General features: G+C 41.1%; 1 protein-coding gene across 3 annotated transcripts in view; it reads right to left on the minus strand.

Annotated features, from left to right (window-relative positions):
* Nucleotides 1-25,490, minus strand: part of cadm3 (cell adhesion molecule 3) — a 154,681-nt gene that overhangs the window by 7,683 nt on the left and 121,508 nt on the right. For all 3 annotated transcript variants that reach the window (XM_058091024.1, XM_058091031.1, XM_058091040.1), the window contains 3 exons: nt 15,634-15,804; nt 15,195-15,285; nt 179-351 (listed from right to left, as the gene is read on the minus strand). In XM_058091024.1, the coding sequence (XP_057947007.1) occupies nt 179-351; nt 15,195-15,285; nt 15,634-15,804 (435 nt within the window). The remainder of the gene's footprint in view (nt 1-178; nt 352-15,194; nt 15,286-15,633; nt 15,805-25,490) is intronic.

Here is a 25,490-nt window from a genome sequence, read left to right on the forward strand (position 1 = left end):
GGCCACGGATGGTACGATTGGGGAAAAAGGAGTGCGAAGCGCGAGGCAAAGCGTAGCATTTGGAAGTAAGCGCAGTTTGGATAAGGACAAACACAAAGAAAATCAGAACAGAAAAAAAGATGGCACAACAAAGAGAAAACTTAAAATATATATTTTTTTAAACCTGAAATCTGGTTACCTTGCACCAGCAGCGTGTATTCCCCAACGCTGCTCCCGATGCCGTTGTCGACGAAGCACAGGTACACGCCGTTGTCCGATTTGTTCAGCATTTCAAAACGCAGGAATGCACCATTGGCTTTAGCCAGCGGGGGGAGCTCTCCATCTTTCTTTTCCCAACTGTAGGACGACGGCCTGAAATGAGAGAGATAAGTCTCGAGATGAAGCGAATGCTGAAAAAACATAGAAATTCAATCAAAGGATGAGACAGGTCACATGTTAAGGAGAGGATGGAAGACACAGAGGCGGGGAAGGGGGGGTGTTGCACAAAAAAAAAAAAAACAGAAGAGGTGAGGATGGCGGGATGGAAGGTGACAAGAGAGGGATAATGACAGAGAGAAAGAGTGAGGAAGAGGACAACAGAACAAAGATCAGCATTTCAAATCAGCGTAGAAAAATCCATTCTGCGTGAGGGATGGCGGATGAGAGAGATAGCACGATGTTCCTTGATAAAAGAATCAATTATGTAAATGAGAAAGTCCTTAAGCACTCTACAGTAATTACAATGACGGAAATCCAGGACACAAGTAAACGTGCACTCTAAAGGGGGGTGGGGGGGGGGACTCAATTAGGGCTGCAGGCTGTGGTTGAACTGTAATTTCCGGAAGAAAAGAACTTAGGCCAAGAAATAACCTTCACTGTGAACTATTAATCCACACAACCTTTACAAATACATTTATATAGTGGACACTGGGAATCCTGGAAATCATTCCTTGCATCCCTTGTTAAGCAACCAAACAAGCAACTGACAACAGGCAAGTGACAGAACAAGGGGGGGTTGTGTTTGCTAGTATTTAGCGTATTGGTGTTACTTTTGTGTTTACCTCGAACATCTGTCGGCGAGTATTTCGTTGTACTTGTTTTCTCATTAACCTTAACTGTGTTTATAACGAGACACTTGACTCACGAGATGAGACGATACAAGAGATTAGGTCCATGAGATTAGATTCGATTTTTAAAAAGTACAATGAAAAAAAGTGTGACTGGTCAAACAAAGTTCCGGTCTTTGGTGGACAAATCTGGTTCTTAGGACATGGAATGTCACTTCTCTGGTGGGCTAGGCTGTTTCCGGTAAAGGTTGGCTTCCGCCAAGGCTGCCCTTTGTCACCGATTCTGTTCACAATTTTCATGGACAGAATTTCTAGGCGCAGCCAAGGCGTTGAGGGAGTCCAGTTCGGGGGCCTTAGAATCTCATCTCTGCTATTTGCAGATGATGTGGTTCTTATGGCCTCTTCGGGCTGTGACCTTCAGCGTTTACTGGGACGGTTTGCATCTGAGTGTGAAGCGTCTGGGATGAGACTCAGTACCTCCAAATCAGAGGCCATGGTTCTCAGTCGGAAAAGGGTGGAGTGCTCCCTCCACCCTCAGACCTAGGACACGCTGGAAGGATTATGTCTCACAGCTGGCCTGGGAACGCCTTGGTGTCCTCTCGGTGGAGCTGGAGGAGGTGGCCAGGGATCGGGAAGTCTGTGCTCCCCTACTCAGACTGCTGCCCCCGCGACCCGGACCCGGATAAGCGGAGGAAAATGGATGGATGGATGGACAATGAAAAAACTGTGACTGGTCAAACAAACTTCCGGTCTTTGGTGGACAAATCTGGTTCTTAGGACATGGAATGTCACTTCTCTGGTGGGCTAGGAACCCGAATATGTTGGTGAGGTTGAAACATTCCGACTAGATATAGTCGGACTCAACGGGACCCACAGTTTGGGTTCTGGAAGCAAACTCCTGGAGAGGGTCTGGGCCTTGTTCTAGGCGAGTTGGTTTATTAATAGCCCCCCAGCTTGGTGCCTCTGTCTTGGAGTCATCCCTGTTAAACAAGAGGGTCATTTCATATGGCTTTGGATCGGGGAAAGGGTCCTGACTGCCGCTTACATGTACACGCCAAATGGTAGTCAGGTGATTCTGGGCAATGTGTGTGACCTGGAGGGGCGTGACTGGGAGGAACCCGTGCGGTGCGATGTTATTGGACTTCTGTGCGAACCACAGTTTGGGTTCTGGAAGCAAACTCTTGGAGAGGGTCTGGGCCTTGTTCTAGGCGAGTTGGTTTATTAATAGCCCCCCAGCTTGGTGCCTCTGTCTTGGAGTCATCCCTGTTAAACAAGAGGGTCATTTCATATGGCTTTGGATCGGGGAAAGGGTCCTGACTGCCGCTTACATGTACACGCCAAATGGTAGTCAGGTGATTCTGGGCAATGTGTGTGACCTGGAGGGGCGTGACTGGGAGGAACCCGTGCGGTGCGATGTTATTGGACTTCTGTGCGAACCACAGTTTGGGTTCTGGAAGCAAACTCCTGGAGTGGGTCTGGGCCTTGTTCTAGAGGAGGCGAGCGAGTGGGTTTATTAATAGCCCCCCAGCTTGGTGCCTCTGTGTTGGAGTCATCCCAGTTAAACAAGAAGGTCATTTCATATGGCTTCAGATCGGGGAAAGGGTCCTGACTGCTGCTTACACGTACACGCCAAACGGTAGTCAGGTGATTCTGGGCAATGTGTGTGACCTGGAGGAGCGTGACTGGGAGGAACGGCTTCCCCGATATGAACCTGTGCGGTGCGATGTTATTGGACTTCTGTGCGAACCACAGATTGTCCATAACTAACACCATGTTCGACCACAGGGACGTCCATAAGCGCACTTGGCACCAGGACACCCAAGGACGTAGTTCTATGATCAACTTTGTAGTCGTATCATTAGACCTGCGACCGCATGTTCCAGAAGCTAGATGCCGGAAGGATGCCGGAAAGACCTGGGAGACCCAAACATGTAGTGAGTGACTGGCAGAGTCTCCCATTCGTCCAGTCTTCAACTCTCATCTCCGGCAGAGCATCGTCTGCATCCCAGACTGGGATATCGAGTCCGAAAGGGCCATATTCTGTGCCTCCATTGCTGAGGAAGTCGATCAGAGCTGCGGACGCAAGGTAGTTTGTGCCAGTCATGGCAGTAGACCCCGAACCCGATGTTCCATGAACACCAGCGTTCAGAGCCATCCCAAACTTTGTTCAGGGCTCACTTCCAAATGTGCAAACCTCATTATCTGAAACGTCGTTTAAATACAACATTCTAGCAACATTTATTGGTCAGAAAGGTAGAAAAAGCATAACGGGGCCCCTTTAAATTTATTTATGTCTTCAATTAACAACATAAAATACAAGACTCGTCTCAATAAATAAAGTCAAATCTCTGCATGCAAATTTCTAACTATTAACAATCAATCTTTGAGAAGTTGATGCTGTTTCTCTAATATTTTTCTAATATGATTAGTGAGTAAAAACAACCTTCATTAACCTTTGAACTACAAATAAACTTGGTTCTTGGTTTGTTAATTTAGATTTGGCGATCACTTCATCAAAATAAAAATTACTTTAATATTTTATCTCAACCAGTGCCTGTGTCGTCAGTGAAACAATTAAATCCGGACTCGCCTCCAGCCTCTTTTTATCTTGCAATTAGTACTGCTTGTTTATCTTATCACACAACATTGTCCGATCACGTGTTCGGACACACTGACAGGTAAGTTACCGTGTCCGAATGAGGCTTGAGTGTAATGAGAGCTTACAGTGCACCCCTTGTGACTGCTTTGGGGCGAGGCGGACCACTCGGCAGCATCTGCCATTGCTCAGTAAGAACACAAACTGCAGAACAATACGTGCTTTCACTTTTAAGTCCAGTCTACTTTTTAACACCAGAAAACTCTCCAACTACGCCAGAAAAAGTTGTTAGATTTGTTAGTTTAGTTGTTTAGATTAGTTGCTTATTAATATGATTAGTATGATTATCAAAGTTTATAATTACTCTGTTTGTAATTACTCACTACTTTGTGACTAGTTAAATGTGTGAATAGGTTACCTCACTCCAATGTGTTGTCCTTGAACCTAAGTAAAACTAAAATCATGCTCAAGCCTCATATTACAAATATACAACAAAAGGTGGCAAGAAACACTCCACACTCTTTATTGCTCTCTGGTTCTACCATGTCTTACTTATTGTGTAGAAATATGGGCTAATAACTATAAAAGCAATCTTCACTCGCTAAATGTACTGCAAAAAAGGCCAGTAAGGATAATTCAGAATGCTGCCTATAGAGAACATACTAACTCCTTATTTTGTAAAATCACAAATACTTCAACTAGCTGATATAGTTCATCTTCAAACAGCTAAAATAATGCATAAGCCTAAAAAATAAGCAATTAACTGATTGAACTGATTATGGGATGCACTCAATTGTAATCTGATGCATGTTCAAATGAAATTAAACCATTACCATTACCATAAATACTACTTATCGAAATCCATCTCCCCGCCTTCCCCTTCAACATCAAGCAGTATATGCGAGGCAAGTCACACCCAAGGGGGTTCAAAGTATGGGTGACAGCTGGAATGTTTGATGTTAGTGTTTGTGATGTTTGTTTGATTTTGATGTCAGGACAGACATACTTGTGTCATCCTTCGCTGAACTCATGCAGGAGATTTAACGCTGGGATGAAGCCACCAAAACCTACATTGATGTTGAAAAGCCTTACAATGTGGGGACGTACAACAAATGCATGGGAGGCGTTGATTTGTTGGACACGTTTACAGCAAAATAGAAGTTCACCCTGAAATCTTGGTGCTGGTGCATGTACATTGTCTGGCACACCATCACTACAAGCAGCACTGCCAAGCTCTCAAGATAACAAAGAGGGAGATACTGAACATGAGAAACTTCCAGGCACAACTACCATCCTCTCTCTTTCTGTTAAGAATCTATTTCTGCTCTTTGCCTACTTTGGACTGGTCCTCCAGCCAATCGCAGGGCACATATAGACAAACAACCATTCACACTCACATTCATACCTATGGACAATTTGGAGTCACCAATTAACCTAGCATGTTTTTGGAATGTGGGAGGAAACCGGAGTACCCGGAGAAAACCCACGCATGCACGGGGAGAACATGCAAACTCCACACAGAGATGGCCAATTGTGGGATTGAACTCGGGTCTCCTAGCTGTGAGGTCTGCGCGCTAACCACTCCATTGCCGTGCAGCCTGTTGTTCAGACAATGACTTCAAATACACAAGATTCTGCTCCTCATTGGGCCAAAAGTTGCAATATTACAACATTTCCATAAAAAACTTACAAAAAGATACAAAAAACACCTCATTTTCTGCTTGAAAGACCTCCTACAAAAACTACTTAAAGGGGAATTGCACTTTTTGGGGAATTTTGCCCATCATTCACAATCCTTACATATATGAAACATGAATACATACGTACTTCTTTCCCTTCTATGTGCATTTTAGCACAAGAAAACAAGTTAATATGAGCTAACTAACTACAGACGTCATGGGAAATACCTATCCGGGTGCTAAAGCCCCCACGAAAAAAAACCCCAAAAAAACAATGTGTTTCAGTGTTTCATTTACGGAACTGACCTGTTTATTAACCAAGCTACAGCGTTGTTGTAGCAGCTAACATGAAAAACTATATTCATCTGGCGGACTAACATGACACTTCGCTAGCCGCTAGTCTCAACGTCATTCGCAGATGGAAGAGTGGATACCTAGCTCTCAATTTCGCGACAAAGACTCAACAAGATGCTCGTTTTCCGTTAGCATTTTTTACCTGAGGACTGAGCGCACGTCTTGTGCTGGAAGACACAGCCATCCCAAGAAGATCGGACATCGTAAGTGTTGTCGCTGTATATATGCTGCTGTTGTTGACGGAGCTAGCATAATAAGTATGTGTATCAATGTGCCTTGGAAAGAAGTTTCGGTAATGTTTTAAATCATCAAAAAAACGGCAAGATACTGCAACAATTACATGTTATCATGATCACAGCATGTTGTTAGAGGTTTTTTTTGTAGAAAGATTCATAGTCAAAATAGGTGTGTGTTATTGTTAGCCAGCTTATATTGATACGTTTTACGTTAATGCACAGAAAAGGGAAATACAATGTGTTCATATTTTCACATAAGGAATGGGAACGATGGGCAAAATTCCCCTTTAAGGGTTGAAAACACATTTTTCAGTGTTTTTCAAAATTTGGGTTTCACAGGGTTAACGTGTTTCGTTCAGGATTTCATGTCGTCATGTTTCTCTATTTTGTTTAAATCCTTGCATTCAACATCCTCATTAGCTCCTTTCGTGTATCTGGTTGCTGGCTCTCTTCCACACATCCTCCTCCTCTCCGTTTCAGGTGACAGTTCACTTGTCTTGGTAGCGATGATCAATCACAACACTTTTTTTCCCACAAGTTAAATTCCTCACAGCAGATGGTATTCATGCAAACCCATCTGCAATTATAGTCGAGAAAAAGTAGCAAAACCGATTTCGAAGTTTTGGGCTATTTTGTTAACTCTGCACCGGCAACATGTTTTTTTATTATAAAAACATGTTTTTTTAATTATAAAAACATGTTGTATTAAAACATGTTTTCATTGCTGGGGTATCAGGGTAGCATCGTACCCCACAGTCAAAGCAACTGTCAGTCAAGTTCTGCAGGAATCGGTTATTAAACCCGCAAACCATAAAACAAACAAACAGTAATGAAATCCTAACAATCTTGGCAGAGGTCAAAACACCGCCACTAATAATAGTCGTAAATGTCAATAAAGAGATATTAAGCGCCATATAAATGTATAAACGAGCGTCTGTCTACTGGCTATAAAAGGTGATCAGCTGTTTTGCGCCGATACTCCCCTCCCACATTGACAGATCATAAGCAATTAACTGAACAATTAACTTCACATTTAATGTCTCCAAGTGCTGTTATGAAACATTACGCTCAAGTCAACGTGCGTTTTACTGGCGAGGAGCGGCCGGCTAATTGGTCAGATGTTCCTTCACGGCGTCGGGTCATAGTCGCGGATGGCAGCGGCATGGTTAGTAGTAAACACACAGAAAGATGCAGACTACTTTGGAATTCCTACGTCCAACATGCGCCATCATAACACGAATAAAGGCAGAGTCAGATCAACTACGCTAATTCATAAGCTCACAATGAGTGACAGTTTCTTTGTGAGCATAAATCTAAAGAAAAAAAAACATAACTACTTCACTGTTTTGACTTCAACCTGACTGGCTAACTCTCCCGGCGCTCTTTAAAAGGCCGGTGTTGCACTTTAAGGGGAAAATGAACCAACATGAGTGGGCTCTGGGGTGCAAACAAGAGCAAATGTCGCTTTTTCTTTTTGCAGATAAGTGCACATTCGATCACAGCTGACGTGAAATCAGCAAATGTCACACTTTGCTTACACAAGCCAAAAGTTGCTGCAAAGTGAAATTGCTCAGCAGCGAGGAGAACACAAGAACAGATGTGTGCATCGCAGATTACTGTAATCCTGTTACGCAGCGCACCTGATCTAAATTAGGAGGTGGTATTCAGGACGCTCTATGATGGCGAGCAGTCCTGATGGTAGTACAGGTGGCCCTCGACGTATTGTAACATCTACCTGGATGTTGTAAGGAATACGAGGAGGTGCTCCATCATCAATTGCTTTGTTGCAAAAACAAAACTACTCTCGGCCAAACCACGACAAAACAACATCAGCAAACTCAAGTGCCCTGTCTGACTGCAGCACACACGCACAGCCGTGTCACATTCACTGACACTCGGAAATCCCAAAACTCTTAACAATACAGTACACATATCTGCCAGCCTGGTAATCTTCTGAATGCAACAATAATAACTTTGCTGTCTAGTGGCTTTATCGACTTGGAAAAGCTTTTATTTTGTATTACAGTAGAACCTTGGTTAACATCATTTATCATTCAAACTCAAAGTGAACCATAAGTAATAATGTACATTCAATTCATCTGATAAATATTAATTCATTCATTCATTTTCTACCGCTTTTCCTCACAAGGGTTGCGGGGGGTGCTGGAGCCTATCCCAGCTGTCGTCGTGCGAGAGGCGGGGTACACCCTGGACTGGTGGCCAGCCAATCACAGGGCACATATAGACAAACAACCATTCACACTCACATTCATACCTATGGACAATTTGGAGTGGCCAATTAACCATGTTGTTGTAGCTTGGTTAATATGCACATCATGTTAATGGAGAATTGATTTTGCTTTTGAAAGACTTTTTCAGATGACATTTCGTGTAGTATTTTATCTGTTTTTATATCTTTCGAACGCACAGAAAAGAGAAAGACACGTGTTTGTGCCTCACATAAAGATTGAGGATTTGTTTCTTTCTTTTGGCTTTTTCATGATCACAGAGACGCCACAGTGGATCTTTTTGATCTGCATACTGATTTTTTGCTTGAGTCCTTTATATTCTGGATGCCCTTCCGGATGAATACCGATGATATGATGGTCAAAATTCCAAAATAAGTGCAGTTTTCGTTTCCTCTGCTGCATCGGCATACACTTGTTTGTCAATGTTATTGGAGGAGACAGAGATTATTTTGACCCCGGAGAAGCAAAAACAAATCAGAAACCCATGTGGTCATGTATTGCAGTGAGTTGACATGATATGAACAGACAGGTGGACAAGTACCCCCCCGCACCCACCCACCCGGGATCTCCATCATTTCTGCTTCAAGCTAACCCAATCACCACATTTGATCTGTCCACGCCATCTCTACATGTAATTTTACACGTTTCCAGTAGGTGGTCCCTGGAGGAATCTAACACAAAGCACACTGCACACCCCCAACAATAACTGACTGACTCCTCTGTTGCACCACCCCCTTACTACCTCCCTGGCTCATATCTGATCTAGCTGCCAATCAAAACAAGCGGCTCGACGGGAGGTGTGTGTGGAAAGATGTGAGTGGAGATCATTATAGGGAAGGAGGCACGGAAAGGTTCAAATTGGTGGCAGGTGAGGCGGTGACGGCGCCTGACGGAGGGAGGAAAACAGTATGGGGGCAGGGTGGATCGATGGGACTGGGTGGTTCATCTATAATTCAAAAAGGCCACAAGAAAGAGGGTGTGTATTTGTGTAGGACTTGGTGGAGGAGTGTCAGAAAGACGGTGTTTATGTTCATCTTGGCTGCAGGCGGCCTATTAATATTGTGGCTTAATGGCAGCAGATAGAACGTGGAATCAGTAGCGGAGGAGGGGGGTGCACAAGATAAAGAAAATGTCCAATTAGAAATGATAATAAACAAAAATCAGCATTACCATCTTATCTTTTATTGGCTCATATTAGATGGTGTACCTAATCAAGTGGCTGCTGGATGCCGTTGCGCATGTGTCAATCATTGAGGAGGTCACATAGGTAAACTTTTACTGAGTGATTATGAATAAAAACATGTGCTGCCTGTTGCCTCTGGACATTTTAATTAATTTTTTAGAAAGTGTGACATTGGCCTTGGTGGGGGTCTGTGCTCGCTGAGTGAAGCATGTGTTTATTTTTAAGTAAAATCTTCACATGTGTGCTCCTGCTGCTGACGTCCTACAGTAAGTTCTTAAGGATGCCAGCGAGATACAAACAGTAATGTCACTTTAAACGTGTTGATTCTGAGTTGTGTCATTATTTGACATGTGGCGCGCTGAACCTTCCCTCAGAGGGAAGTAAATTTAGTAAATTTAGTAGTATATTGCTTTTAGTAAATCTACTTGTTTGTCGATCAAGCTCTATCTGGCACTGTGTATTTCAAAAACGTTAAAAAATGATGCCTTTTCATCTATGGAAGGACGGCAGTGACAAGCACCTTCCAGCACATGCATGTCAGGATGAAACTTACATTACATTACAAAGATATATTCATTCATTAATTTTCTACTGCTTATCCTCACGAGGGTTGCGGGGGGTGGTGCTGGAGCCTATCCCAGCTGACTTCGGGTGAGAGGCGGGGTACACCCTGGACTGGTCGCCAGCCAATCACAAGGCACAAACAAGTAACGGAAATATTAATTAATTCATTGTCTACCGCTTATCCTCACGAGGGTCACAGGGGGTGCTGGAGCCTATCCCAGCTAACTTCAGGTGAGAGGCGGGGTACACCCTGGACTGGTGGCCAGCCAATCAAAGGGCACATATAGACAAACAACCATTCCCACTCACATTCATACCTATGGACAATTTGGAGTCGCTAATTAACCTAGCATGTTTTTGGAATGTGGGAGGAAACCGGAGTGCCGGGGAGAAAACCGGGTAGAACAAGTAAACTCCACACAGATTGAACGATAGGATGGGATTGAACTCGGGTCTCCTAGCTGTGAGGTCTGCGCGCTAACCACTCAACCGCCGTGCAGCCCGAGCTTCAACATACAAAGAAGAAACGGGAGGGACAAAGACATATTTCAGACATAATTGCTAATGGAGATTGATCATGATTAATTAGTTTAAAAACTGGGATTAATCTGATTAAATGTTTTAATCATTTGACAGTACTAATTTTTACTTTTGGTCGGAATCTGGCACCCTTATTAAAAATAGTGTGAATTTTGTGCTATACTTTTTGTTTCCAGTTATCAAATTATAATGCCAGAGGAGTAATCAGAGGAATATCAGAGGAATCGCTTAATTACGCAGATCGCTGTAAGCATTTTTTTGATACAGTCCATGAGCCATGTCAACACATTCCTATTTTCCAAACAGTTTTGCGGGCAGGATGAAATTGCAGCGCATGGCAGATTTGGCCATTGGGCCTGACTTTGGCCCATTTTGTCAGAAATGGTTCTAGTTTGTTTAACTTTTTGAATGGGATGTCAGCCTCAGCACATATTGCTATAAAATAGGAGATTGGATCAGACTGGGACATCCCTATAATATAAAACTAAACATAAAATGCTGTGTTGTCTTCTTGGAGATGAATAGAGTTGCTGTCTGTCTGACACAGACTGACGAAAATTGTAGATGAAGATTTCTTCTTGCAACCAATGTTTAGGTGCATACCGCCATCTACTGTACCGGAATGTCGATGCATTGTAACATGCCTTTTTCAGGAGTGTTGCTCGGAAGTAGACGTGCTTGCACATAACTACCCAATAACAGTTCCAATCTTCCATCATAGAAAACACACAAACAATATAATGCTTTCAAGTTAAAGGTGAAGGAATTGGCATCCAAGACAAGAAAACATGGCTGCTTTGAGTAAGCTTAGTATCAGTGAGGGTGTAGTGAGACAGGCTTCGAAAGGCTGGACTTCTGCCTGATGGAGAAAAGGACACAAGCAGCACACCGAAACAGAGAGAGAGAAAGCAAAAGAGAGAGGTCTTATAGACCAGACTTTCCAGTATATACTGGTTGAAAATAGCCCACATTCATTCATTCATTTTCTACCGCTTTTCCTCACGAGGGTCGCGGGGGTGCTGGAGCCTATCCCAGCTGTCTTTGGGCGAGAGGCGGGGTACACCCTGGACTGGTGGCTAGCCAGTCACAGGGCACATATAGACAAACAACCATTCACACTCACATTCATACCTATGGACAATTTGGAGTGGCCAATTAACCTAGCATGTTTTTGGAATGTGGGAAGAAACCGGAGTACCCGGAAAAAACCCACGCATGCACGGGGAGAACATGCAAACTCCACACAGAGATGGCCGAGGGTGGGATTGAACTCCGATCTCCTAGCTGCGAGGTCTGCGCGCTAACCACTCGACTGCGGTGCAGCCCAAGGACCTACCCCTCTATCTGGTACTTTCACAATCAGTAACTGTTACATTTGTTCACTTCCTGCTTTCCTAATATAATTTAAGGTTGGTTTTAAAATATTACTATTATTTTTTTTATTATTTTATTTTACGCATTATTTTATATTACGCATGGGAAGAACATGAAAACTCCATACAAAGATGTCCAAGTGGAGATTCAAACCCAATCTCCTGACTGACTGCGTGGCCAACATGCTAACCACTCGGACACCATGCGGCCTTGCTTAAGAAAATGTGAAAAACAATTAATAATGCATTTAAAAATGCAAGTCAATGGACAAATATTAATATCACGTCACTGCATTATATCAATTTTTAGCCCAATACCCCGCCGCTAGACAGCAGTGTGTTGATCTTACACTCGTCTCCCACCTAAAAGTAACCCTAAGTTAAATTCTACATTTATTTACCTGTGCCTGATACACTATTCCTGCCTTGTTTACCAACAATCCAGTTCTTAGAGCCAGCTCTTTCAAGAGGAAGGTGTTGGTTTATTAATTGGCTGTTTTTTTTTTTGAAAGTCGCACACGATTAGCCAAACTGTGGTGCCGTATGTGTCGACGCTGAGCAGAAGGGGCAACGACTGCTTACACGTACTGCACAGTTGTGAGCACATAAACAGGAGGGAGACGTGAGTGAAAGAATGTTGCAACACACTTAATTAGAGAATACACACTGGAAAAGTCACAAAAATGAGCAGTAGAAAACAAAAGCTGAAGCACTTTTCTTTTTAAATGCCAATCATAGCGACTAGCAAGAATTGTCACAGAGATGCTGCTTTGTCTTTTATGTTTTTGTTGCATATTTCAATTTGTATTTCATTGTGTTATGTTTCGTTGATGTGTTTCACTGTGAAAATGAACAAGCAATACACACAATCAGATTGATCCTTTTGGGGTTATTGGTTCCATCATAAATTATTACATCTCAGCAGCCTTTCGGGAGCCAAAAGAACTAAAAGTCTCTAAAACAGGGGTCTCAAACACGCGGCCCGTGGGCCAAATGTGGCCCGCAGGACACTAGTTTGAGGCCTTGATATGAAAGTTTAATGTTAGTGCGGCCCGCGCAAGTTTGATATGGATGCTGTATGGTATCATGTACCCAGAAAAAATTATTATGTTTGATTAATGTTCATGTTAAAGGTTAAATAAATGTTAATAGTTATCCTCCCTATCCGTATGGAAGTGGTAAGTTTTTGGCTATTTAAGTTTAAAGGAAATAACTTGAAGGCTACCGTTTAGGTCGCTAGCTCTCTAGTTTGCGAGTTAGCATGTGTCTCAAGACCCTGCAGTTGCGCAATATGTTGTAAATAAAAAGAGTATAAATGTGACTATAGTCGTGTTTTGTCATGTCTACAGGGTTCTAATAATGCTTTGTTCATTTTAATCTGAAAAAAATAATTTGTCTACCCACCAACTATATGTGGTTTCTTAAGTTTTTATTATTTGCCGTTTTGTTATTATTATTATATTTATTTATTTATTACTGATTGATTGATTTTTATTCTTGATTTGTTTATTTATTTTTCATCTTATTTTGTGTAGAAAAATAAAAAGTAAGATATTTGAGAACAGTGGAATGTTTTATCAGAGCTTTTCTTGTAGAAAATTGGAACCAAAGCAAAGTTTTTAATTTTTTTTAATTTTTGGAAAACCTGATGCGGCCCAGTCTCACCCAGGCCCGAGCTCCAGTAGCCCCCAAGTAAATTGAGTTTGAGACCCCTGCCCTAAAAGGTGCCACTGTCCCCATTCCTGGTAGAAGCAGAACCCACCAATGCGGGATATTTCCACACACAAAGCAACTCCGAATCCTGCAGTCCGATTATTAGATACAGGATGACGTCAGTGCCAGCTATAGAACACTTGTCAGACAGCAACAATCGCTTTCAGCACAACAGCGTGATTGTCAAGTCAAGGCCTCGGCATTGCAGAGTTCCCTTTCACACAGGCAGCGTTGTGCCCTTATTGCTGTGTCATTGCCGGGTAAAAAAGGCTTAAATGATTCTCTTACCTGACTATTTATCCACCGTAGTAAGGGTGTGGAAAATAATCGATTATTAATCGATACATCAATGCGCATCCCCGCGATGCGAGTGCATCCGCTCATTCACTGATTATGGATGCAATTGACGGGTGAAATCTAGATTCATCGCGATGTGTTTGTGGGTATCTGTAAAATCCGATACAAGCACCGTTTTATTAATGCCCAACTTCACCCCATATGCTGTTCCCCAGGTGCCATGAATGCACCATCATTATTTGGCGTTTTGTATTGAATACAGACGGAAGCCGTGAGGCACATCCAACTACTAGTAAAACAGCATGGACGTTCGTAGCAAGCAGCAGCGAGGAACTTTCTATATTTACCCCCCCCCCCCCCCCACGACGTTTAAATGGTATGTTTGGAAACACTACGGATTCTCAAAGAACGGCGGAAAGCCCGACAAAACGTCCGTCATTTGCCACGTTAAGAAAAGAAAAAGGGGACACCACAACACGGACAAGTCAGATGACATTAGAACAGCAGAGCAGTTGGCTTCTTCCTGAATTGTGAACCAATTTTAAAAAGGGTAGAAGTTGTTTTCCACTTTCTGCTCCTCACTACTGTATTAGCTTAGCTGCTAGTGCATTCATATTAGCAGTATGTTTAGCAGACAGGAATATAAACAAACATTGGTTCCACTGTTGAAAGTGTCACTTTAACATTGTTGTTGCTGTACTGTATTTTCTACAGCAGTAATTATTGTTGAATTGTTTGACTCCACCACGGAACCACTGCTATTGGAATTGCATAAAGATGTGAAATTGTGAGGAAATTTGTTTTGGAAAAGTTGTTGCTGTTTTAAGATGGCAAAAAGAATGATGAAGAAGTGGTGCATAGTAAAAAAGACAAACAGCACTTTAGTTGAATTTACTGCCAAGTGCCTAGAAGGAATAAAGCCAAATCCTTTTTGTAGGACCATACTGAATTACATTTTTTCCCTTTGCTTATTTGCATCATGTTGAATTGTATCATATTGCAAGAAATTGCACTATATCATATCGGATTGCATTGATTTGAACTAAATGATTATCATATTGTATTGCATCGTATCGTATCGCATTGTATCGCCAGAAAATTCAATGTATGGTATCGCTGGCAGTGCATCGACATGTGTATCGAATCGTCCTCAGTGCTGAGATTCACACCCCTAATGCACCGCCGTCCCGCCTTGACACCAGTGTCATCAGGTCGTAGCGTTGCTGTTAACGTGACGCAACCCCAGCTTGAGATGTGAAAGTGGGCCGTGTTTGCACAGAGTGCATTCACTGTCTAGACTGTGTGTAAATTATTTACAACATGTATGTGTGAGTGTGAGCGTGTGCGTGCACGTGGCATCTTACTCGGGGTTGCTGTTGCCCAAACACTGGAGATGAAACTTCTCCCCCTCGCGAGGAAGATCGCTCTCAGGCAGGATCTGAACGTTCGGGGAATCTGAAAGAGAAAACACACACAAACACAGCATGTTACATAACACGGGACCGAAATCCGTGTAGACGTGCGTGCGGTAGAGATGCTCTCATTCATCCGTATCTCCATCTAGTCCCATCTGTACCCTGCCAGCGCCACCATCTTGCTGCCTCCCACAATGACATAAGTCTCTTACACAACAGGCAGTACCTTTGAAAGCCACACGGGGGCGGCGTAGGGCTTAGGCCACTTGAAAGCATAAGCGATGGGCACATTAATAAACAGTGCACTGGTTATTACTGCTCGCTGGCACACAAATGAAGCTCAAACAAACTCCCAGGATCCCCTAGACCAGAGCCCCAGGTGACTCACACAAGACTCTCAGGACGTGTTCACTCCTCTTGTCCCCCGGTGCCAGGGAGGGATGGTCAACGGCGCAGGTGATGACCTGGTTGTCGTCACTGCGGCTCACCTCCAGCGTCAACTCGTTGCTAACGTTGTACGTGGGCTCATCCGGAACCGACTCCACCACGTCCGGGCGGCCTGAGGTGAGGCGACAAAATAAAACACACAATAATTAGAATGTTCCACTTTCGGTGTTGCAGCAGGCACAAACAAAGGCGACGTCCATTTGTTCCCATTAAATGAAAAATGTGTTTGGTGCGCGGCTCCCTTGCACCCCCGGGTGTTTTCTTCCCCGATCCATCACGACATGCCACATATACCTCGCGCCTAACAATGCCTTTCCGCATACTTTTTTATGGCAATATTTCCCCTCTGCCCCTAAACACCCCCCGCCCTTCAGTGCTGACTCATGCGGCGGTGCAAACAAATAACAGTAAAAGGTAAAATTACACATTTAGGGATGCGCTCATAAAACTGCAGGTGTGGGTACCGATTTCGCAATTAGCACTGCTGCTAATTAAACACTGGCAGGATGACTAAACTTCACTTTTCATTCCCGGGTCGCTGCTGTCACATTTTTTTTTCTTTGATTTTGTTAATTAGAAATGATGTTATTTATTATACTCTAACATTTTAAGACCAGTTTAAAAATGGCAGGAATTCAGGAAGTCCTGTGTCAGGCGGGCAATGTGAACTGCAGCGTTGTCCCCCATAGATATCTGCCGATTGACACCCCTGCAGAACCGCAGGCCCAATGCTCCTTAATGTTTCCCAATGTTCCCCAACGTTCCTCAATGTTCCTCAATGTTCCTCAATGTTCCCCAATGTTCCTCAATGTTCCCCAATGTTCCCCAATGTTCCATTGAAGGAAAAGCACCCAGAGATCATAATGGTGAACGGGCAATTTTTTTTTCACGTTTTTTTGAGAATAATTTATTTTATAAACTACTGTATTTTCTGGACTATAAGTTCCTCCGGAGTATAAGTTGCACAAGGCTAAAAATACATAATGAGTCGCTTTTTGGGGGGTAATTTATTTTATAAACTACCGTATTTTCCGGACTAAAATAAAAATAAAAAAAATAAAAATACACAATTAGGTAGAAAAAAACATACATAAATCGTATTTTTGTGGGTAATTTTATTTTATAAAATACTGTATTTTCTGGACTATAAGTTCCTCCGGAGTATTTTTTTCCCTTAAAATCCTTGCTCTGCAGATGCTGTCTGACGGTTATTGGCATCATTCACAATCTTCATTTGTCCCGGACAGCCAATCGGATCCTCCGGCTCAGGGCCAGTGACATTGTTATTGGCTCTACCACTTGACATTTTGTTCCGTAACCCTCAGGATCATTGAAGAAGTTCAAGGCCGGTCTTACTGGATCTAGCTGTGCAGACCTCACAGCTAGGAGACCTGTGTTCAATCCCGCCATCGGCCATCTCTGTGTGGAGTTTGCATGTTCTCCCCGTGCATGCGTGGGTTTTCTCCGGGTACTCCGGTTTCCTCCCACATTCCAAAAACATGCTACGTTAATTGGCCACTCCAAATCGTCCATAGGTATGAATGTGAGTGTGAATGGTTGTTTGTCTATATGTGCCCTGTGATTGGCTGGCCACCAGTCCAGGGTGTACCCCCGAAGATGGATTTCCGGACTATAAGTCGCACTTTTTTTCATTATACCTATTCAGCCTGTTCTCTATTCTTTTATTGTTACAACTTGCCTTCCAAGAGGACGTAATGTCTGTTTTGGTCAAGTAGTTAATAATAATAAATCACCCCTCAAAAAATGCGACTTATGTATGTTTTTTCTACCTAATTATGCATTTTTGGCCTTGTGCGACTTATACTCCTGGGCGAATTAAAGTCCAGAAAATACGGTATTTTTTTCTGCTTTGAGAAACGCGTTTACGTCACTCATGCAGAGGAGGAGGAAGTGGTGTTTGAAGACGCTGGAAGATTGACAAGGCTAATGAAAGCTACAAGGCAACGAAAGAGGAGGAAAATAAAAGGTAAAAAAAAAAGTGTAAAAATTAAAAAATAAACAATAAACAACATCATGATGTGTATCCGTTGTGTTCGCTGCACCGTTGCATCGCCATCGCCGCTGTGTTACATCAATGAAATCCCAGCGTGAAACACCTGCTCACTGTGGCTGACGATGGATAAAACACATCTGCAGTAAGATGCACACACCTTTCACAATTGCCACCCATCGTAATTAAATCTGCTATGTTGTGTGGAAAAGTTACTTGTTTGATTGCGCCAATAGCGCATAGCGAACGCCATAGCGGAGATGTGATTTTTCTCATTTACTTGTTTAATTTTATTATAATTATTGCGTGACTAAGTGACTTGTGGTGTCATTGGCTTAAGTCTTTGTTGTGTTACCTTGAATTCTATGGAAGTCTGTTTCCATAGAAAGGTTATCCCAATGGAAAGTCATAATTATGAGATAAAAAGACATAATCATGAGATAAAAAGTCATAATTATGAGATAAGAAAGTCCAAATTATAAGATTAAAAGTCAAAATATGAGATAAAAATTCATATTTATGAGATAAAAAGCCCATTTCCGCCACTGACAAAAAAGTTAGCCCAATGGTAAATCATAATTATGTAATTATGAAATAAAAAGTAATAATTATGAGATAAGAAGTCATAATCATGAGATAAAAAGTCATAATAATGAGATAAAACATCATAATTATGAGATAAGAAAGTCCAAATTATGAGATAAAAAGTCAAAATATGAGATAAAAATTCATAATTATGAGATAAAAAGCCCATTTCCGCCACTGAAAAAAGTTATTCCAATGGTAAGTCATAATTATGTAATTATGAAATAAAAAGTCATAATTATGAGATAGGAAGTCATAATTATGAGATAAGAAAGTCCAAATTATGAGATAAAATATCCAAATTATAAGATAAGAAAATCCAAATTATGAGATGAGAAAGTCCAAATTATGAGATAAAATATCCAAATTATAAGATAAGAAAGTCCCAATTATGAGATAAGAAAGTCCAAATTATGAGGTAAGAAGTCCCAATTATGAGATAAGAATATATATATATATATATATATATATATATATATATATATATATATATATATATATTTCCTATATTTCAATATATATATGCATTTCCTAATGTCAGCGAGCTTAAACTCGAAGGTGTTTTAAGGACGTTGACGAGACTGGGAAAACTGACAATGGGACACCTTGGGTGGATGCTGGCATACATTTATTTTTTTATCGACATCCTTGGAAGTTGGGGAGCGGAAAAAAAGAAATCAAAGCAGGAAGTCGAAGCGTGAAAATAGTGAATTTGAGCACATAGATGCAACCCTCAGCTCTCTCTCTCTCTCTATCTTTCTCAGAGAGAAAATCTGCATACATCAGCATCATGCATGTAGGTCAAGCGCATGAACAACATATTCACAGAGGTGATGGGGCAGGCGGGAAGGCGCACGCTCTTCTATCTCCTTCTCGCCATTTCTCAACATAGACATTACACCCACCAATGCCGGCCCTCTCTTCCCGCCTCCATACAACTCGTCAAATACCAGCACGTCTAATGACATCTCGCCTTTTATTACCTAAAGCCGTCCTCTGACCCACTGAGAAAATGAGTTCACCTTTTAGCCGCATTTCAATAATCGCTCCGAGGAGTCGTCTTCGTTGCTATTTGTTTGTGCACTCTCAAATAAAGAAGTCTTCTTTCTTTATTAAAGACTCGGCAAAAAGCAGGCGTTTATGTTTATGCGTGCAACATTTTTTAAATCACACACTTGAGTTCATCAAGTTTTTATTTCGAGATTGCCGAGGTTAACACTGCAGTGGCAAAAAGGAGTAAAACATGGTGAGTGCACTCACCTTATTCAGTAGACTCCATCTTTGCTATCGCGGAAGTATGTGTGAGTGCATCACATAATCAGTTCACAGTTCACATGTCCAAAAGGAGTAGGAAGAAGCATTCATTCATTCATTTTCTACCGCTTTTCCTCACGAGGGTTGCGGGGGATGCTGGAGCCTATCCCAGCTGTCTTCGGGCGAGAGGCGGGGTACACCCCGGACTGGTGGCCAGCCAATCACAGGGCACATATAGACAAACAACCATTCACAATCACATTCATACCTATGGATTTGGAGTCGCTAATTAACCTAGAATGCCCGGAGAAAATCCACGCATGCACGGGGAGAACATGCAAACTCCAAACAGAGATGGCCGAGGGTGGAATTGAACCCCAGTCTCCTAGCTGTGAGGTCTGCGCACTAACCACTCGACTGCCGTGCAGCCCTAGGACTTACCCCTCCATTTGGTACTTTACATTTGTTCACTTCCCGCTTTCATAATATAATTTGTATGTGGAATCAAACTATGGAATGGATTGAGTAAGGACCTCAAACAATGCACAACGATGAGCCAATTCAAGAAACAATACAAGCAGTTGATGTTTGCTAAATACAAGGATGAAGAGTCTTGAACCAGTCATGATGTGCTATATATATCACTATATTGACACTTACTATGGTACCCATTATGGCATTGGATGCTCATATCACCTCCTACTTTGGGACAAGGTACATTTAAAAAAAAAAAAAAAAACTTAAACTATATTAGGAAAGCAGGAAGTGAACAAATGTAACAGTTGGTGATTGTAAAAGTACCAGATGGAGGGGTAGAAGCTTTATTTCTTCCTACTCCATTTGGACATGTGGAACTGTGAACTGATTATGTGATGCATTCAATTGTAATCTGATGCATGTTCAAATGAAATTAAACCATTACCATTTTAAATGATGCCCATATGATTGGCGATTTTGGTAAATTGCCATTGTAGCTACTTTTTGAAATAAATCACTTGTTGTGATTGAAACACTTTCATGTTTAAAAAAAAAAAAAGTAGGCGGGTGTTTCTACTTGGCTTCAGGACAACAAAGTGGGCTGAACATGGCCACCTCTCACAGCTACGTTTCTTACAAATAATCCAAACAGTCATCACTTTCAAGATTAAAAGGGATTAAATATAATTTAACTCAACCGTATGAGGTCATCTCTTTGGCTAATTAGTCACGTTCAGTGGATTAGCATGAGAACATAGCTGCTGGTCCAAAAAACAGAGTTGTACCGACTTATTTTTACTCCCTTCGCAGCGATCTTTGCCTGCATAATTACAAGCCTGCTTCCAAAACGCCGCATTCCCACAGTGGGAGGCTGTGTCTCAATTTGCCTCTGGGTGTTGTATTTGTTGTGTTTTGGTCGAGATGCGTAACGTGGAATGTAAAATTGGACCAGGGACAGTCCGAGACTGTTATTGACTTGCCTGTAAATATGTAAATAAATATGAGATTTAAAAAATCATCATTATGAGATAAGAAAGTCCAAATTATTAGATAAAAAGTCCAAATTATGAGATAAGAAAGACCAAATTATGAGATAAGAAAGACCAAATTATAAGATAAAAAGTCCAAATATGAGATAAAAATTAATAATTATGAGATAAAAAGCCCATTTCTGCCACTGAAAAAAAGTTATTCCAATGGTAAGTCATATTTATGTAATTATGAAAAAAGCAAAGTCGTCATTATGAGATAAGAAGTCATAATTATGAGATAAGAAAGTCAAAATCACGAGGTAAAAATTCATAATTATGAGATAAAAAGCCCATTTCTGCCACTGAAAAAAAAGTTATCCCAATGGTAAGTCATAATTATAAGATAAAATGTAGAAATTATTAGATAAAAAGTCATAATTGTGAGATTAAAAAGTAATAATTTTGAGAGAAAGTTGAAATGATCAGATTAAAAAGTCAAAATTATGAGATAGGAAAGTCAAAATTATGAGATAAGAAAGTTGAAATTATGAGATAAGAAAGTCAAAATGATGAGATAAAAAGTCATAATCATGAGATAAAATAAAAATAATGAGATAAAAATTCTGAATTATGAGAAAAAAAGTCAAAATTATGAAATAAGAAAGTCGAAATTATAAGATAGAAAGACAAAAAAGACAAAAGACACATACTAGACCCACCAACAATTGTGTCGCCATTTATCAATTATTTGTCTCCATCATTAGACATCAATACGTTGTTATTTTGAACCTGTACCATACAATACATTATAAAATAATAACCTCCTCTATGTCTGAATTAAGATTCATGGAATATTCACTGACACAAAAATGGAAAAACTGAAAAAGTTTCAACAGCCTGTATGAAAAACCTGGAAAGCCACTTTTTCAGCCCGAGCAGAGCGGAGAATTTGAAGCCTTTTTTTTCTCTTCTTCCAAGCTGTGGTCATCCCTTAACCAGAAAGACTATTTTCATCCACCAAAGCACAGCAGGAGCTGAATCTTGGAAAAGAAGCAACGAGAATATCAACAATAAATCGAAGCCTTTTTTGGGGAAGATTTGTAGCTTTAAATATTTTAAAGTACAGTGGTACCTAGGTTTTCATTATTCATTTGGGCCAAAAGAGCAGCAGAAAACCAAAACGTTTTTTTTAAATAATGGAATTGTATGAGATTTTAATCCTATCTCGCTGTGATAATGCAACCAGATGACAGCCAAAGTATAGTAATAACACCCATTCCAATTGGAATACATGCAAATTACATGATGACGCCATGTAGCCCCTCCCCCAACATACAAATTTTGTACAATTAATTACGCTAATTAGCTTTCTCGGCTATAACACTGAGCTAACATGGGCCCCTACCCCTGTATCCTTAAATTTTTCTGTCTGCGACCCCCACTGAAATAAAATTGCTAAAGTGCTAGCTTAGCGTGAGGATAAGACACAGCCATCCCAACTAAGCTAACTATTCAAATTACAAAGACAAAACCACAAATTTGCTAGTAATATGTAATAGGACTATAAATACCAACAAAAACATAAATGAGAGTTCTTGAGCTGCAGTCTTTGCTGACCTCAAATCTCCATGGCGACCATTGAACTGTTCACCATTTTATTCCACAAAAACAGATGTATGGTGGCACCCCTAAATAATCATGGATTGGAAAAATATTTTGTATGTGTTGTTTCTACATATATTTGAACACTTTTAGTACCCAGCCATATCAAAATTCAATAATTGTGTTTTTTGATGCACCCTATTGGATATACGTACATTATTACTACCAAATTTGTGGTTTTGTCTTTGTAATTTGAATGATTTGTAGTCATATTTATAGGTATTTAGTGCTCATTGTCTCTACTGTAGCTAACATTAGCTAGCTACAGTTTGCTAATGACAGTTAGCTAATAGCTGAGCAAGCCTAACATCAAACATCAAAATTCAATAATTGTGTTTTTAATGCACCCTATTGGATATACGTACATTATTACTACCAAATTTGTGGTTTTGTCTTTGTAATTTGAATGATTTGTAGTCATATTTATAGGTATTTAGTGCTCATTGCCCCTACTGTAGCTAAGATTAGCTAGCTGCAGTTTGCTAATGACAGTTAGCTAATAGCTGAGCAAGCCTAACAACATAATGTTAATAGTTAATGTTCTTATCACTATGAGTTTCTAGTGAGTTTGCCAGTAGAGAGAGTTTATTATTTAAATGTGTTACTATTGCCCTTTGTGTTTACAATAAAATAAAAAACAAAGTGTTTAAACTTCATATGTATGTCAAATATCCATCACTGCTACATAAAATTCAGGGTAAGCCCATGTGAACATGTCCCATTTACCGCCATTCATTTTGTCAATAGGACAAATGAATGGAGAATCTTAAAAGTTGAATTCTGAGGAATACCCAATCTGCCCAAAGAGAAAAATATATTTACTTTAATAACCCTATAGAAATTGATGCTGTATAGAAGTTCCTTGTACTCAACATTTCCAGGTCAACTTTTTGGCAATTAGACTAGAAATTACATATTTTCCGAAATTTTATAAAAGTTTATGTGTGAGGTGGCACCCCTAAATGTCAATGGATTTCCTTAAAACTTTGCAAAAGATATTTTTATGTTCATTAGAAAAAATGGAATGCCAGCCAAATTGATATTATGAAATTAAAATTTCCCATTTAAATTTGATGCACCCTAATATTCAACAATACAACTTGGTGGTTTTTTTTAGAAGGCTTCGTAGTCTAAAGTGCTAGCTTAGCGTGAGGATAAATGAAAAGAAAGGTCATATTTATCTCATCAACATTAGCAAAAACGTTCCTTCTTCATCTAACATGACATGGCTGCACACGGACAAGAGGTCGGCGTTACTTTTCCCCCGCGTTATGACAGTCTGGTCGGATAATTCTGCCATTTTGGCCTCAAGTGGCGCCATAAATCCCCATTATCCTCAATGCAACACATGGATGTCACTAAATGATCCATGGCACTCTCACGCAGTACAACTAATACACTCTTCACAGCTCTTAGCCTTTCATTCTTCTCAATTACCACTCCCCTTTTTTCCCCACTCTCGCCAAGTCCCCATTGCCTCTCAGTGACACACACACACACACACACAAGTCCTCCTCTTCCATCTCGCTATCTAAATCCGCTTTCCGGATTTCTGTCTCCATTTCATCAGCCTTCCCAGCGTCTCTAACCCCTCTCCTGTTGCGCTCCCCACTCCCCCTCTTCTTGAAAACACCTCACTTTCATCCCCTTGCCCCCCCACCCGTGCTCCATCTCCTCAGCTGCAAAGCCACCTTGCCTCGTCTTCTTCTTCTTCCGTCGTTTCTTTTAGTCCTCTCATCCCCTCTCCTCTGTGTAGCCTTTATCCTTGAAACATTCTCACACGCGCACAAACACAACACACACACAAACACACACAGTCAACTCGTGTGAGAGGAGCTCGTCCGATTGTAGTTTCATCAAAATGACCCCATAGAAAAAGCGTCAAAACACACACACAGTATAGGAGCAGCTTGTCCGAGCACTTTTAACCAAAAATGTCCCCAAAACACCAAATAACCCGACAGTAAAAGTGTCAACACACACCCTAACCCATTGTTTTTCAACCTTTTTTGAGCCACGGCACGTTTTTTACATTGGAAAAATCTTGTGGCACACCACTAACCAAAAATATTACAAAATGTCACCACAACCTCACACGTGCATCAATAAGTCAATGGGAGGAACAAGGTAGGTGTTGCCACAAGGACCAATATTACATTGCTCTGCCAGTCTTTACACCACAGACACTCCACAGTAGCCACGTTTTTACATCACCACTTTTTCTCTTTCCCAATGACCTTTCGGGAAACAATGGTATCCATAGAAAGGAATATTCCAATCTCTTGTCTACATGCGTCGTGAAAATCAAACAGAATAGTCAATGGGGCATGCCCAGTAAAACGTAAACATCAACATCACGTGATACCGGCTTCCCCAAGTCATTCTTTCACTTGTTAGAATAACTCCGTATTGGCAGTTTTTCATCTGTCCAGTCTTGAAATTTAGTTTGAATCAAAAACAAACTTTGCTTAGTCCAGTGCCGATTGCTGGCCTCCATTTTTAAAAGTGAAGAACGTCTGGATCTGCGTGTTACGTCATATCTGAGCATGCGCTGAAAGAACACACCCGGGATCAATTTAAACAGGAAAAGATCAAATTCAATCTTGCTAATATTTTATAATTAAACTCGGGACATGTTTTATATAGATATACATTTTCTTTTTTAATAAAACTGAACTTGTGAATAAAGTATAGAAGTGTTTAGATTCTGTTCCACAGATGGCGCTAATGCACACGAAAGCTGCTTGCCAACCGCCAATAAACAACAGAAGAAGAAAAACACCACGAAGAAGAACGCACCCTGACAAATTTCCGTTTGAGCGGGTGCAATATACCTGA

Source organism: Doryrhamphus excisus, chromosome 1 (genome assembly GCF_030265055.1).
Source record: "Doryrhamphus excisus isolate RoL2022-K1 chromosome 1, RoL_Dexc_1.0, whole genome shotgun sequence".
In the NCBI taxonomy this organism is placed as follows: Eukaryota; Metazoa; Chordata; class Actinopteri; order Syngnathiformes; family Syngnathidae; genus Doryrhamphus; species Doryrhamphus excisus.